The 17,516-nt window shown below is 37.9% G+C and overlaps 1 protein-coding gene across 1 annotated transcript in view; it reads right to left on the minus strand.

Moving 5' to 3' along the window:
* Window positions 1-309: 309 nt before the first annotated feature.
* LOC142354080 (uncharacterized) overlaps window positions 310-17,516 on the minus strand; it is a 69,760-nt gene continuing 52,553 nt past the window's right edge. Inside the window, exon 5 of the mRNA XM_075406355.1 lies at window positions 310-1,257. Coding sequence (XP_075262470.1) covers window positions 371-1,257 — 887 coding nt within the window. The 3' untranslated portion in view covers window positions 310-370. The remainder of the gene's footprint in view (window positions 1,258-17,516) is intronic.

Below are 17,516 nucleotides of genomic sequence, written 5' to 3' on the forward strand. Positions count from 1 at the left end.
AGGTGCTGAAAGTTATGTAAGAAATGAGATGAAAATACACTGAAATTATGTGAGAAATGCGCTGAAAGTGCGCTGAAATTTCAGCGCCATCTTGAAATTTCAGCGCATTTCAGCGCATTTCTTACAAAAAGGTGCGCTGAAACGGCGCTGACATCTCGACCCGGTTACAGCAAAATGGGAGAATTTTAGGGTGCACATTCGACCCGGGCTGTAAAAATATGTCACGTGCGTCTGGGGGTTGCAAATAAGAAGAACCCACTAAGCTGGGGGGGGGGGGGGGGGGGAGGGGGGTAGGACAAAAGGAAAAAATTCAGAATATCAGTTATTAATTAACAAAAATTAGCCCAACAGCATTAAGACAAATTTAGCCCTAAGCGTTGTCTACGATGCGTGTAGACTTGCTGCCAGATTCTGTCGGTGGGTCAGTCTGATCGGAGGTCACTTGGGTTGCACTCCTGGGACTGGATGATTTAACAGAAGTGTAGAAGGCTTCAATACACCGTAGTAAAAATATCAGCACTTCAATTAAAGCAAATATGCTCCAACCCAGCCACAGGCTGATATTTCCCCCGAAGTCGCTGAGTAGATCTGAAAACGAATAGGCTGGTTTCTCGGTAATCTTCTTGTACATTGAAGATTGGAAGAATATCTCAACGCGAGCAAAGTTGTCTCGTATGCTCTGTTGGATGTGTGACTGAGAATAATTGGATAGATCTTTGAAAAGGGATCGAACTTTGCTTCTTGGATGTCCTTTTTTGATCAGGTTGGTTGCTAAGTATGAACTATATGCTTTGGAGGGCCAAGTCGATCGAGAAGCGTCGATGTCATGTTCCACTGAAGTGCAAGGTAACTCACAAGGACACGAAAATTCCTTTTCCTTGAACGCTCTATAAATTCGTTCACGGCATTCTATATGATCGTTATTCATTAGTGAACATTGTGGTAAACTTTCTAAACGTGAATCATTAAATGCAGCAGGCTTAAAATTTTGTTCACCACACAAGCACTGATCGGCCACTTGTTTTACTAAGCATAGTTCGTTGCACCAACTCTGGCTATAGGGCCGCTCTTCTATGAAAGTTTTTGAGATTCCAAATGAGTTCGGAAATTTGTTCACACATTTGCCAAATTTGCCACCCAAGCGCTCAGTTTTTTGAGCCTTGACGTTGATTATTGTAGCGTCACCAACAGAAGCTGCCACGCTTTGACTTTGCACTTTTGGTTTCTCCCAGTGGTCGGTAATTGCAACTCTAACTCCTAAAAAAACCATACAAATGCTTGTTCGTCAAAATGCAACACGTTAGCATTTAAAAATCAGTTTCGGTCTTCGTATGAGCGCAAAATGATTTTTTAGAAGTCTACGCTAATTGTGTGTTGGCATACTCTATTTGTCATCAACTTCACTCTGGACAGAGGTATGGCTGTCTGGCTTCTGTTCTGCCCAGATTTTGGAAGCTTTAGCATCTCTCTGCCCACGTCTTGGCCACAGGATATTTTTATTCGAGCCCCACGACCTCTGCGATTTCGTTAAAAAAAATTTCATGGTCGATAACATCGGGTCAACGATTTCAATCAGTTGAACTTTAAATTAATTTTAAATTTCGAAATAGGAAATAATTTAAATTTGGCTTATCTTTATAGTGCTCATCGATTCGTCCATGAAAACAAAAAATTAAGATTAGCTAATTCACCTGTAAAATTTATTTTACATGTGAAAAGTTTTGATTACAAGTTCCAAATCCAGGACACAATTTTCTGTTTTCTTCAGTTTTCATAGGTGTTGAAATCATCAGTTTGAGTTCGGTAGATGTTAGAATCAGATTTTTTAGGTGGGAAGATTTAATTCTGGCATCTGATTGCCAGGTCAATTAAGATATTAATCGCCCCAGTACAATATTAGCAAAAAAATTTAAAACAAAGACAATATGACATAAGTTTAATTTTGTGGCAACTACTTTTTGACATAGCAACAGAATTCATCGGTTAATTTCTGGTTTTTTTTGAAAGTTTACCAAAGAATGATTTCTAATTTCTGTAATGTTGTTTTGAAACAATCACATCCCCCTCATTTTTACGTAGGTTTGTGGGGATAGGTTTTCCAAATGTATCTGGTTGTTTTCAATTTCTTGTTGATTGTTGTTGAGGCTTTAATGATTCAGTATTTGGTTACACTGTAGTTGACGACGCTGCAGAAGCTTATTCTTGGTGTGAAGTTCCCGCACCTATGTTCAGCAGTTGTGATTCTCACTGAAATCTGGTGTCTGACACTGGTGGGTTAGTTTTCACATTGTCCTCATCTATTCTTGCGATTTAAGTGTCGCTCACTACAAGAGTTTGAATTGAGTTTTTGGGTTGTATGAAAGGTGCGCTCATCTCCTGATTTGTACTTCAACTCAAACTTGAATCCCATCATAGATTTTGCCCATTTTGTGGTTCGTTCTTGCTGTGGTGATGCTGTCTTCGGGATCTCCTCAAATGTTGCGAAGAGATATATGAGTTGAGTGTGCTCTTTCTGAAGGGTAAATTGTCTTCCCAGAAGAATTTTTTTGTTTCGTTACCACCAAGACAATTGCCAGTGCCTCACACTCTATGTTCCACTGTCTGAACTGCTCTTTAAGCTAGTTTTGTGGCTTGTGAATGATATACGGGTTATTCATTATTCTTATGTCCCAGCGATTCACATCACTACTAAAGATCACCAATTAAAATTCTGGGACCATTATCAGATGCTATTGTGCTAGGTATTTCGAATCTTGCCAAGATCTGACTACAATAAGCTTTGAGTCTTTCCTTGATACGTCATCTCGCGATGGAAAACTTCTATACAGTATGAAACGGCATCAACAGTAGCTAAGATACGTGAAGGTAAACTCTACAGTCAGGAGAAAACTTTGTAAAGCAGCTGGAATCCAACAACGGAGCGTAACAGCCCGGAATCTTTTATAGTAGTCGGAACTCCATCTGTGGTAGTGGGCTATCCGACAGGAAAACCCAAACATCGCCATGAGCTTATGATTTTGCTTTTTCGTACAGATCACGGTCTACCAATTAATCCAAGAGAATCCTAAACTCAACAAAAAGTAGTCTGCATAGGCAAGAAAATAACTAAACTTCCTTGCTATTAAGCATCGTCTAAACTGGAAACAACACTGCAGCAACTTACTTTTGAGAGCAATAGGTAGAGTATTACAACTCTGCAGACTAAGCAAACTTCCCACAAACAAAAAAATCTCCTAATTTACAAAAGCTGGATCAGCTCACTGTTTTTGTACGCAAATGCTTGCTGTCTGAATCAATACCATGCGCTCATAAAGAGATCTTAAAGTGTCCGCAACAGAGTTTTAAAAATGTGCCGCAAAAACCAGGCATCACAAAAACTTAAAAACACCACGAAGTGAAAGTTTATATCAAGTACGAGATACATACATAGCCGAAATCGTATACAAAAAAAACGACAAAGTTAACTCAACACTTGTAAAACCATTCTTGATCATCTCGTTCAATGAAGACACTTCTCAATTTTCATTGTCCAGAGGCAAAATTAACTGATCAAAAATATCGATTATTGATACATATGACAATCAAGCTCAATTGCTTCCCAAATTCTAATAACAATAACTCAAGCAAGAACACCAAGATTCAATACCATATGGGCAGCTGCTCACCTAGTTAAACTGGAGCCATAGAAGAAACTGCTTGCTTTTTTGACGGAATAACGGAGAATCAAACTGGTTTTCTAGTTAACTGATACAAACAACAGAGCAACAGAGAAGTCGCTAAAACAAACTAACAAAATATTTGCAAAATTACGGTCTTTTCATAGTACGTTTTGGCCGAGCACTGTCTTTTCATAAGTCTGTACCTAGGCCTGGGCAACACGCCTCATTTGACCAGCCTCACTTCAGTTTTCCTTCTTTTTCTCGTTTCCTGCCGCCGCTCACCTATTATGTCGTTAATCGCAGCTGAACCCATTAAGCAAGCTTTCAATATGATCAGCATACTAACTCTTTTTCGGCTTCCTTTTTCTCCTAATCCACCCCCTGTCCGCGACCCAAGTCGGTCTGGCCAATACCTGTCTTGGGTCGCGAACTTCATCCTGGGTCCCATTTCTACAGTCCACCGATTTACAATTAATAGATACAAAAGTTTCACCAAATCGCCAAAGTCTCAAATTATGTGCTACACACGATTTGCCAGGCCTAGTCCGCGACTTATGCAAAGACTTTAAAAGTCTAGTAGGGGGGGCAATATTGACTATAATTACACGGTCAAGCTTCCTAGTTAAAGTTGAGCTAAAATCTTCCCATAGGTCGAGCTTAAGTTTTTTCATAACGAAGAAAGTCCAGCTAAGGTCTTTTCATGGGTCCACCATTAGTCTTTTCATAAGTCTGTTTTTTTTCAAAATTCTGATTTTTTTCTGCCTCTGCACATACAGAAGCGGAGCCAGAGCCAAACTAAATAGCTTTGCACCAGAGCAGTCCAACTTAATTAACAGTAACATTCGTAAAATCTTAAGACAAAGAGTTATGGCAGCACGAGTATATTACCACATTACTTGATTCAATGAAACCAGCTAACTTAAGTGCATTGGTTCTAGTCCCATTAGTCATGACAAAATTTGGGCGTTATTCAGTTTGTTTTCCCCTCTAAAACTATGAAGTATCTTTTTTAGGAATAATGCAGGTTTTTGGGGGATTATTGGTTCTTCTGAATCGTAAAAAATGAAGGAGCAGACACGCTGACTACGTTATATGCAATATTGCACGGACAATTTTAATGGCAAAAGGCAGACTTATGAAAAGACCAATGATGGACCGACGAAAAGACTTTAACTAAACTTTGTTTGAAACCATTGTGTCGAACTTAAGTCCAGCACAAATTTTGTGTCAAGCTGAAGTCATTTTTGTAAAATTTGGGGTCCAGCATTTGGGGTCCAGTTGTAAAGTCTTTTGCAAGAAATCTGAGTCGGGCTGAAGTCCCGAATGTCTTAAAGTCCAGCTATAATCTTTTCATAGCTCAAATGAGTCGTGTATGGTCTTTTCATAGTACATTTGCGTCGAGCATTGCGTTTTCATGAGTATTTACCTAGACCTAGGTTTCCTCAGTGGTTTTTACGTTTAGTTCAGCGTATTAGTTCTTTCACGTTTTTTATTTGAATTTTAATAAACTTACAAACACCAAATCACTTTAATTATTCTCAATCAAAATTTATTCCTATTAATTTTTACGAGCTTCTCCATTCTGCATACGGTTAACTTATAAAAACTAAACGCAACCTGATTTTAGTATTAAAATGCTGGACTACCGGTAGCTTGAGTATTGAACGATTAACAGAAGATTCAGACAAAAAAACGCCTGCACAAAAAACCTGTTGCATCACACTTTTTTATTGAAAAACCAAAGCTAAAGCATGTCAAACTCCGCCTACAAACTACAAGTTTGATCTTTTACATCTTATCCCAATTTAATTTTATTATTTTACGTTTTTTTTCACAATACTAGAATACTTACCTGTCGAAAAAAGTGCCCATTTCACAAGACCTACTATTCTAACCGAGACAACATAACCTAAAAAATGACAAAAGAAAATGTCAAGCTTAGCCAGTAGAAGTCCTCCACGGTACTTGAAATAGCTGAGTACACCAGATGCTTAAAAAGGGAAAATTTTCAACACGTGATAACTGAGTCGTCATTTTTTTCAAAATAATAACTTCTTTTTTATACTCAGTCTATTAACTTCTTCATGAGTCCTAAAAATTTGGGTCTTTCCCATTATAGCCCCCCCCCCCAAGAATTTATAGCACCTCATTATGGTATGTTAAGGATGATTGCAGGGGCTGTATTTTATCTGACCACTAAACTGGGGCGGGGCTATAATGGGAAAGACCCAAAAGTTTTTTTTTAGCTGTACACAATTTGCTTTAAATTGATCAAGAAAGGTTGAAACCCGATAAAATTAAAATTCTCAGAGTACTCGAAATCTCGTGAATGGCAGATAATAAGTGAAACATATTTGAATAGTTCTTCAGAATGTGAATTCTACAATAAATAATGAACATCGTTGTAATCGTCAATGTATCTGGCTGATTTTCATTTAGTAGAGTTTCACATTCATAAGTTATTTATGTTTTCATACAAAGTACTCATAAATCGCGTTAGCCAGAAATCCTTCTCCTGTAAGTTTAATTAAAAGACGCGCGAGTCATGTTAGTCGCCGACAATACCAATAAATGCACAATCTTGTAGTTAGATTCCCGGACCGAACTCCAAGTCTATATCAGTACTAGACAAGTCTAAATCCAAGTCTTATTTAGGTTTCCAGTACTGAGCAAGTCTAAATACAAGTCTTACAAGTCTGGCAAGTCTTAACCGAGACTTGGATAACACTTGGAAGTTGATTCCCAAGTCAAAACCAACTTTTCAAAAATTTTCGAGTGAAAAATTCGAAAAAATTTCGCAACGTGCCACTATTTTTGCATTTCCACATATGCACTTTCTCGGGGCGCCTGACAACTGATACCAGCTGATACCAAATGACCCAGCGACTCGGGAAGGTGACACAGCGCGACCCGGGAAGGTGACACAGGGCGACCAGAGGCCATATGGGGCCCGTTTTCAGCCGTTTTCAGGTGTTTCTGAGCCCTTTTCAGCCTTTTTTCAACCATTTTGTGCAGAATTTCAGCCGAAAATCGACATATATTTCAGATCTTGAATTGTCTCGGTCTTCGAATCGAGGAAAAGATATGAAGAAGACTGTGAGGGTTCCCATGCTGTCAAGGGGCCCAGTTTTACAAAGTTGTGTTGATAATAATGCGAATCTGTCACGAAATATGGGTCAAAATGGGGACGAAAATGGGCATATGACAGTGCCAGTGCCGGTGTACAGATTATCACAAGAGCCAGTCCTGCCCTCTGTTAGTTTAGCTTTGTATCAGTGTATCACTGGCATGCGGTATGGGCAAACCATGGGATATTTTGGTGGCGTACGGGCATTTGGGCATTATTAATATGGGCAAATTACACGGTGCTCACTACCTAATTTCTCATCGACCAGTGATCCAATTTTAATGTGCCATATATAGTTTTAAAGCTTAGATAAAAACGGTCTCAATGAGCTACGTCCCGTTTAATTTGACCCAAAATTGACGGAGTTATTAAAGATCTGGCGTTGTGACACCCGAAAATCTGAGGTATGCCCGATGGCCCATCGTTAATAACTTTTTATTGAGTGATTCGATTTGGATGATTTTTTGATTTAAGTAAGCCTATTATCTGTTCTAACAAACAATATATGTGCGAGCTTGATTGGTATCAATTTCGCGGAGATATTAATGATCGAGCGCGAGGTGCTTTGTCTGGATATGGATCTCCCACATCAAACCCCAACCCCACCACATCAACCCTCCCCCCACATCAACACCCCCAACATCACACCCCCCACACCAAGCTCATTTGTGCTAACTAAATTAATAGGCCTCAACTAGTTGCGTACTAATTTCACTAAAAAAATGATGACGTTTTTGACTATTTTTGACGTTTTTTCGACTATTTTTAACGTTTTCCCGGCTATTTTTGACGTTTTTTTCGACTGTTTTTGACGTTTTTTTTTCGACTATTTTTGACGTTTCCCCGGCTATTTTTGACGTTTTTTTCGGCTATTTTAGGCATTTTTTCGGCTATTTTAGACGTTTTTTTTTTCAATTGCCAAGTCTAAAATCAGACTTGGATTAGACTTGCCAAGTCTAAAATCAGACTTGGATTAGACTTGCCAGGTCTAAAATCAGACTTGGATTAGACTTGCCAAGTCTAAAATCAGACTTGGATTTAGACTTGCCAAGTCTATAATCAGACTTGGATTAGACTTGCCAAGACTAAAATCAGACTTGGATTAGACTTGCCAAGTCTAAAATCAGACTTGGATTAGACTTGCCAAGTCTAAAATCAGACTTGGATTAGACTTGCCAATTCTAAAATCAGACTTGGATTAGACTTGCCAAGTCTAAAATCAGACTTGGATTAGACTTGCCAAGTCTAAAATCAGACTTGGATTAGACTTGCCAAGACTAAAATCAGACATGGATTAGACTTGCCAAGTCTATAATCAGACTTGGATTAGACTTGCTAATTCTAAAATCAGACTTGGATTAGACTTGCCAAGTCTAAAATCAGACTTGGATTAGACTTGCCAAGTCTAAAATCAGACTTGGATTAGACTTGCCAGGACTAAAATCAGACTTGGATTAGACTTGCCAAGTCTAAAATCAGACTTGGATTACACTTGCCAAGACTAAAGTCAGACATGGATTAGACTTGCCAAGTCTAAAATCAGACTTGGATTAGACTTGCCAGGACTAAAATCAGACTTGGATTAGACTTGCCAAGTCTAAAATCAGACTTGGATTAGACTTGCCAAGTCTAAAATCAGACTTCGATTAGACTTGCCAAGTCTAAAATCAGACTTGGATTAGACTTGCCAGGACTAAAATCAGACTTGGATTAGACTTGCCAAGTCTAAAATCAGACTTGGATTAGACTTGCCAAGACTAAAAACAGAACTGGATTTAGACTTGCCAAGTCTATACTCAGACTTGGATTAGACTTGCCAAGGCTAAAATCAGACTTGGATTAGACTTGCCAAGACTAAAATCAGACTTGGATTAGACTTGCCAAGTCTAAAATCAGACTTGGATTAGACTTGCCAAGTCTAAAATCAGACTTGGATTAGACTTGCCAATTCTAAAATCAGACTTGGATTAGACTTGCCAAGTCTAAAATCAGACTTGGATTAGACTTGCCAAGTCTAAAATCAGACTTGGATTAGAATTGCCAGGACTAAAATCAGACTTGGATTAGACTTGCCAAGTCTAAAATCAGACTTGGATTAGACTTGCCAAGTCTAAAATCAGACTTGGATTAGACTTGCCAAGGCTAAAATCAGACTTGGATTAGACTTGCCAAGACTAAAATCAGACTTGGATTAGACTTGCCAAGTCTAAAATCAGACTTGGATTAGACTTGCCAAGACTAAAATCAGACTTGGATTAGACTTGCCAAGTCTAAAATCAGACTTGGATTAGACTTGCCAAGTCTAAAATCAGACTTGGATTAGACTTGCCAATTCTAAAATCAGACTTGGATTAGACTTGCCAAGTCTAAAATCAGACTTGGATTAGACTTGCCAAGTCTAAAATCAGAATTGGATTAGAATTGCCAGGACTAAAATCAGACTTGGATTAGACTTGCCAAGTCTAAAATCAGACTTGGATTAGACTTGCCAAGTCTAAAATCAGACTTGGATTAGACTTGCCAAGTCTAAAATCAGACTTGGATTAGACTTGCCAATTCTAAAATCAGACTTGGATTAGACTTGCCAAGTCTAAAATCAGACTTGGATTAGACTTGCCAAGTCTAAAATCAGACTTGGATTAGACTTGCCAATTCTAAAATCAGACATGGAGTAGACTTGCCAAGTCTAAAATCAGACTTGGATTTAGACTTGCCAAGGCTAAAATCAGACTTGGATTAGACTTGCCAAGACTAAAATCAGACTTGGATTAGACTTGCCAAGTCTAAAATCAGACTTGGATTAGACTTGCCAAGTCTAAAATCAGACTTGGATTAGACTTGCCAATTCTAAAATCAGACTTGGATTAGACTTGCCACGTCTAAAATCAGACTTGTATTAGACCTGCCAAGACTAAAATCAGACTTGGATTAGACTTGCCAAGACTAAAATCAGACTTGGATTAGACTTGCCAAGTCTAAAATCAGACTTGGAATAGACTTGCCAAGTCTAAAATCAGACTTGGATTAGACTTGCCAAGTCTAAAATCAGACTTGGATTAGACTTGCCAAGTCTAAAATCAGACTTGGATTAGACTTGCCAATTCTAAAATCAGACTTGGATTAGATTTGCCAAGACTAAAATCAGACTTGGATTAGACTTGCCGCGTCTAAAATCAGACTTGGATTAGACCTGCCAAGACTAAAATCAGACTTGGATTAGACTTGCCAAGACTAAAATCAGACTTGGATTAGACTTGCCAAGTCTAAAATCAGACTTGGATTAGACTTGCCAAGACTAAAAACAGATTTGGATTTAGACTTGCCAAGTCTATAATCAGACTTGGATTAGACTTGCCAAGGCTAAAATCAGACTTGGATTAGACTTGCCAAGACTAAAATCAGACTTGGATTAGACTTGCCAAGTCTAAAATCAGACTTGGATTAGACTTGCCAAGTCTAAAATCAGACTTGGATTAGACTTGCCAATTCTAAAATCAGACTTGGATTAGACTTGCCAAGTCTAAAATCAGACTTGGATTAGACTTGCCAAGTCTAAAATCAGACTTGGATTAGAATTGCCAGGACTAAAATCAGACTTGGATTAGACTTGCCAAGTCTAAAATCAGACTTGGATTAGACTTGCCAAGGCTAAAATCAGACATGGATTAGACTTGCCAAGTCTAAAATCAGACTTGGATTAGACTTCCCAAGTCTAAGATCAGACTTGGATTAGACTTGCCAAGTCTAAAAACAGACTTGGATTTAGACTTGCCAAGTCTATAATCAGACTTGGATTAGACCTGCCAAGGCTAAAATCAGACTTGGATTAGACTTGCCAAGACTAAAATCAAACTTGGATTAGACATGCCAAGTTTAAAATCAGACTTGGATTAGACTTTCCAAGTCTAAAATCAGACTTGGATTAGACTTTCCAAGTCTAAAATCAGACTTGGATTTAGACTTGCCAAGTCTATAATCAGACTTGGATTAGACTTGCCAAGACTAAAATCAGACTTGGATTAGACTTGCCAAGACTAAAATCAGACTTGGATTAGACTTGCCAAGTCTATAATCAGACTTGGATTAGACTTGCCAAGTCTAAAAACAGTCTTGGATTTAGACTTGCCAGGTCTATAATCAGACTTGGATTAGACTTGCCAAGGCTAAAATCAGACTTGGATTAGACTTGCCAAGACTAAAATCAAACTTGGATTAGACTTGCCAAGTTTAAAATCAGACTTGGATCAGACTTGCCTAGTCTAAAATCAGACCTGGATTAGACTTTCCAAGTCTAAAATCAGTCTTGGATTTAGACTTGCCAAGTCTATAATCAGACTTGGATTAGACTTGCCAAGACTAAAATCAGACTTGGATTAGACTTGCCAAGACTAAAATCAGACTTGGATTAGACTTGCCAAGTCTATAATCAGACTTGGATTAGAATTGCCAAGACTAAAATCAGACTTGGATTAGACTTGCCAAGTCTAAAATCAGACTTGTATTAGACTTGCCAAGACTAAAATCAGACTTGGATTAGACTTGCCAAGACTAAAATCAGACTTGGAATAGACTTGCTAAGTCTAAAATCAGACTTGGATTAGACTTGCCAAGTCTAAAATCAGACTTGGATTAGACTTAACAAGTCTAAAATCAGACTTGGATTTAGACTTGCCAAGTCCATAATCAGACTTGGATTAGACTTGCCAAGACTAAAATCAGACTTGGATTAGACTTGCCAAGTCTAAAATCAGACTTGGATTAGAATTGCCAAGACTAAAATCAGACTTGGATTAGACTTGCCAAGTCTAAAATAAGACTTGGATTTAGACTTGCCAAGTCTATAATCAGACTTGGATTAGACTTGCCGAGACTAAAATCAGACTTGGATTAGACTTGCCAAGTCTAAAATCAGACTTGGATTAGACTTGCCAAGTCTAAAATCAGACTTGGATTTAGACTTGCCAAGTCTAAAATCAGACTTGGATTAGACTTGCCAAGACTGAAATCAGACTTGGATTAGATTTGCCAAGTCTAAAATCAGACTTGGAATAGACCTGCCAAGACTAAAATCAGACTTGGATTAGACTTCACAAGTCTAAAATCAGACTTGGATTTAGACTTGCCAAGTCTATAATCAGACTTGGATTAGACTTGCCAAGACTAAAATCAGACTTGGATTAGACTTGCCAAGACTAAAATCAGACTTGGATTAGACTTGCCAAGACTAAAATCAGACTTGGATTAGACTTGCCAAGTCTATAATCAGACATGGATTAGACTTGCCAAGTCTAAAAACAGACTTGGATTTAGACTTGCCAAGTCTATAATCAGACTTGGATTAGACTTGCCAAGACTAAAATCAGACTTGGATTAGACTTGCCAAGTCTAAAATCAGACTTGGATTAGACTTGCCAAACTAAAATCAGGCTTGGATTAGACTTGCCAAGTCTAAAATCAGACTTGGATTTAGACTTGCCAAGTCTATAATCAGACTTGGATTAGACTTGCCGAGACTAAAATCAGACTTGGATTGGACTTGCCAAGTCTAAAATCAGACTTGGATTAGACTTGCCAAGTCTAAAATCAGACTTGGATTTAGACTTGCCAAGTCTAAAATCAGACTTGGATTAGACTTGCCAAGACTAAAATCAGACTTTGATTAGACTTGCCAAGTCTAAAATCAGACTTGTAATAGACCTGCCAAGACTATAATCAGACTTGGATTAGACTTCCCAAGTCTAAAATCAGACTTGGATTTAGACTTGCCAAGTCTATAATCAGACTTGGATTAGACTTGCCAAAACTAAAATCAGACTTGGATTAGACTTGCCAAGACTAAAATCAGACTTGGATTAGACTTGCCAAGTCTAAAATCAGACTTGTATTAGACTTGCCAAGACTAAAATCAGACTTGGATTAGACTTGCCAAGACTAAAATCGGACTTGGATTTAGACTTGCCAAGTCTAAAATCAGACTTGGATTAGACTTTCCAAGTCTAAAATCAGACTTGGATTTAGACTTGCCAAGTCAATAATCAGACTTGGATTAGACTTGCCAAGACTAAAATCAAACTTGGATTAGACTTGCCAAGACTAAAATCAGACTTGGATTAGACTTGCCAAGTCTGTAATCAGACTTGGATTAGAATTGCCAAGACTAAAATCAGACTTGGATTAGACTTGCCAAGTCTAAAATCAGACTTGGAATAGACTTGCCAAGACTAAAATCAGACTTGGATTAGACTTGCCAAGTCTAAAATCAGACTTGGATTTAGACTTGCCAAGTCTATAATCAGACTTGGATTAGACTTGCCAAGACCAAAATCAGACTTAGATTAGACTTGCCAAGACTAAAATCAGACTTGGATTAGACTTGCCAAGTCTAAAATCAGACTTGTATTAGACTTGCCAAGACTAAAATCAGACTTGGATTAGACTTGCCAAGACTAAAATCAGACTTGGATTAGACTTGCCAAGTCTAAAATCAGACTTCGATTAGACCTGCCAAGTCTAAAATCAGACTTGGATTAGACTTGCCAAGTCTAAAATCAGACTTGGATTTAAACTTGCCAAGTCCATAATCAGACTTGGATTAGACTTGCCAAGACTAAAATCAGACTTGGATTAGACTTGCCAAGACTAAAATCAGACTTGGATTAGACTTGCCAAGTCTAAAATCAGACTTGGATTTAGACTTGCCAAGTTTAAAATCAGACTTGGATTAGACTTGCCAATACTAAAATCAGACTTGGATTAGACTTGCCAAGACTAAAATCAGACTTGGATTAGACTTGCCAAGTCTAAAATCAGACTTGGATTTAGACTTGCCAAGTCTGTAATCAGACTTGGATTAGACTTGCCAAGACTAAAATCAGACTTGGATTAGACTTGCCAAGACTAAAATCAGACTTGGATTAGACTTGCTAAGTCTAAAATCAGACTTGGATTAGACTTGCCAAGTCTAAAATCAGACTTGGATTAGACTTAACAAGTCTAAAATCAGACTTGGATTTAGACTTGCCAAGTCCATAATCAGACTTGGATTAGACTTGCCAAGACTAAAATCAGACTTGGATTAGACTTGCCAAGTCTAAAATCAGACTTGGATTAGAATTGCCAAGACTAAAATCAGACTTGGATTAGACTTGCCAAGTCTAAAATAAGACTTGGATTTAGACTTGCCAAGTCTATAATCAGACTTGGATTAGACTTGCCGAGACTAAAATCAGACTTGGATTAGACTTGCCAAGTCTAAAATCAGACTTGGATTAGACTTGCCAAGTCGAAAATCAGACTTGGATTTACACTTGCCAAGTCTAAAATCAGACTTGGATTAGACTTGCCAAGACTAAAATCAGACTTGGATTAGACTTGCCAAGTCTATAATCAGACTTGGATTAGACTTGCCAAGACTAAAATCAGACTTGGATTAGACTTGCCAAGACTAAAATCAGACTTGGATTAGACTTGCCAAGACCAAAATCAGACTTGGATTAGACTTGCCAAGTCTATAATCAGACATGGATTAGACTTGCCAAGTCTAAAAACAGACTTGGATTTAGACTTGCCAAGTCCATAATCAGACTTGGATTAGACTTGCCAAGACTAAAATCAGACTTGGATTAGACTTGCCAAGTCTAAAATCAGACTTGGATTAGACTTGCCAAACTAAAATCAGGCTTGGATTAGACTTGCCAAGTCTAAAATCAGACTTGGATTTAGACTTGCCAAGTCTATAATCAGACTTGGATTAGACTTGCCGAGACTAAAATCAGACTTGGATTAGACTTGCCAAGTCTAAAATCAGACTTGGATTAGACTTGCCAAGTCTAAAATCAGACTTGGATTTAGACTTGCCAAGTCTAAAATCAGACTTGGATTAGACTTGCCAAGACTAAAATCAGACTTGGATTAGACTTGCCAAATCTAAAATCAGACTTGGAATAGACCTGTCAAGACTATAATCAGACTTGGATTAGACTTCCCAAGTCTAAAATCAGACTTGGATTTAGACTTGCCAAGTCTATAATCAGACTTGGATTAGACTTGCCAAAAGTAAAATCAGACTTGGATTAGACTTGCCAAGACTAAAATCAGACTTGGATTAGACTTGCCAAGTCTAAAATCAGACTTGAATTAGACTTGCCAAGACTAAAATCAGACTTGGATTAGACTTGCCAAGACTAAAATCGGACTTGGATTTAGACTTGCCAAGTCTAAAATCAGACTTGGATTAGACTTTCCAAGTCTAAAATCAGACTTGGATTTAGACTTGCCAAGTCAATAATCAGACTTGGATTAGACTTGCCAAGACTAAAATCAGACTTGTATTAGACTTGCCAAGACTAAAATCAGACTTGGATTAGACTTGCCAAGTCTGTAATCAGACTTGGATTAGAATTGCCAAGACTAAAATCAGACTTGGATTAGACTTGCCAAGTCTAAAATCAGACTTGGAATAGACTTGCCAAGACTAAAATCAGACTTGGATTAGACTTGCCAAGTCTAAAATCAGACTTGGATTTAGACTTGCCAAGTCTATAATCAGACTTGGATTAGACTTGCCAAGACCAAAATCAGACTTAGATTAGACTTGCCAAGACTAAAATCAGACTTGGATTAGACTTGCCAAGTCTAAAATCAGACTTGTATTAGACTTGCCAAGACTAAAATCAGACTTGGATTAGACATGCCAAGACTAAAATCAGACTTGGATTAGACTTGCCAAGTCTAAAATCAGACTTCGATTAGACCTGCCAAGTCTAAAATCAGACTTGGATTAGACTTGCCAAGTCTAAAATCAGACTTGGATTTAAACTTGCCAAGTCCATAATCAGACTTGGATTAGACTTGCCAAGACTAAAATCAGACTTGGATTAGACTTGCCAAGTCTAAAATCAGACTTGGATTAGACTTGCCAATACTAAAATCAGACTTGGATTAGACTTGCCAAGACTAAAATCAGACTTGGATTAGACTTGCCAAGTCTAAAATCAGACTTGGATTTAGACTTGCCAAGTCTATAATCAGACTTGGATTAGACTTGCCAAGACTAAAATCAGACTTGGATTAGACTTGCCAAGACTAAAATCAGACTTGGAATAGACTTGCCAAGTCTAAAATCAGACTTGGATTTAGACTTGCCAAGACTATTATCAGACTTGGATTAGACTTGCCAAGACTAAAATCAGACTTGGATTAGACTTGCCAAGACTAAAATCAGACTTGGATTTAAACTTGCCAAGTCCATAATCAGACTTGGATTAGACTTGCCAAGACTAAAATCAGACTTGGATTAGACTTGCCAAGTCTAAAATCAGACTTGGATTAGACTTGCCAATACTAAAATCAGACTTGGATTAGACTTGCCAAGACTAAAATCAGACTTGGATTAGACTTGCCAAGTCTAAAATCAGACTTGGATTTAGACTTGCCAAGTCTAAAATCAGACTTGGATTAGACTTGCCAAGTCTAAAATCAGACTTGAATTAGACTTGCCAAGACTAAAATCAGACTTGGATTAGACTTGCCAAGACTAAAATCGGACTTGGATTTAGACTTGCCAAGTCTAAAATCAGACTTGGATTAGACTTTCCAAATCTAAAATCAGACTTGGATTTAGACTTGCCAAGTCAATAATCAGACTTGGATTAGACTTGCCAAGACTAAAATCAGACTTGGATTAGACTTGCCAAGACTAAAATCAGACTTGGATTAGACTTGCCAAGTCTGTAATCAGACTTGGATTAGAATTGCCAAGACTAAAATCAGACTTGGATTAGACTTGCCAAGTCTAAAATCAGACTTGGAATAGACTTGCCAAGACTAAAATCAGACTTGGATTAGACTTGCCAAGTCTAAAATCAGACTTGGATTTAGACTTGCCAAGTCTATAATCAGACTTGGATTAGACTTGCCAAGACCAAAATCAGACTTAGATTAGACTTGCCAAGACTAAAATCAGACTTGGATTAGACTTGCCAAGTCTAAAATCAGACTTGTATTAGACTTGCCAAGACTAAAATCAGACTTGGATTAGACTTGCCAAGACTAAAATCAGACTTGGATTAGACTTGCCAAGTCTAAAATCAGACTTCGATTAGACCTGCCAAGTCTAAAATCAGACTTGGATTAGACTTGCCAAGTCTAAAATCAGACTTGGATTTAAACTTGCCAAGTCCATAATCAGACTTGGATTAGACTTGCCAAGACTAAAATCAGACTTGGATTAGACTTGCCAAGTCTAAAATCAGACTTGGATTAGACTTGCCAATACTAAAATCAGACTTGGATTAGACTTGACAAGACTAAAATCAGACTTGGATTAGACTTGCCAAGTCTAAAATCAGACTTGGATTTAGACTTGCCAAGTCTATAATCAGACTTGGATTAGACTTGCCAAGACTAAAATCAGACTTGGATTAGACTTGCCAAGACTAAAATCAGACTTGGAATAGACTTGCCAAGTCTAAAATCAGACTTGGATTTAGACTTGCCAAGACTATTATCAGACTTGGATTAGACTTGCCAAGACTAAAATCAGACTTGGATTAGACTTGCCAAGACTAAAATCCGACTTGGATTAGACTTGCCAAGTCTAAAATAAGACTTGGATTAGACTTGCCAAGACTAAAATCAGACTTGGATTAGACTTGCCAAATCTAAAATCAGACTTGGATTTAGACTTGCCAAGTCTATAATCAGACTTGGATTAGACTTGCCAAGACTAA

The sequence above is a fragment of the Convolutriloba macropyga genome, chromosome 15, assembly GCF_964194025.1.
Source record: "Convolutriloba macropyga chromosome 15, txConMacr16.3, whole genome shotgun sequence".
Lineage (NCBI taxonomy): Eukaryota > Metazoa > Xenacoelomorpha > Acoela > Convolutidae > Convolutriloba > Convolutriloba macropyga.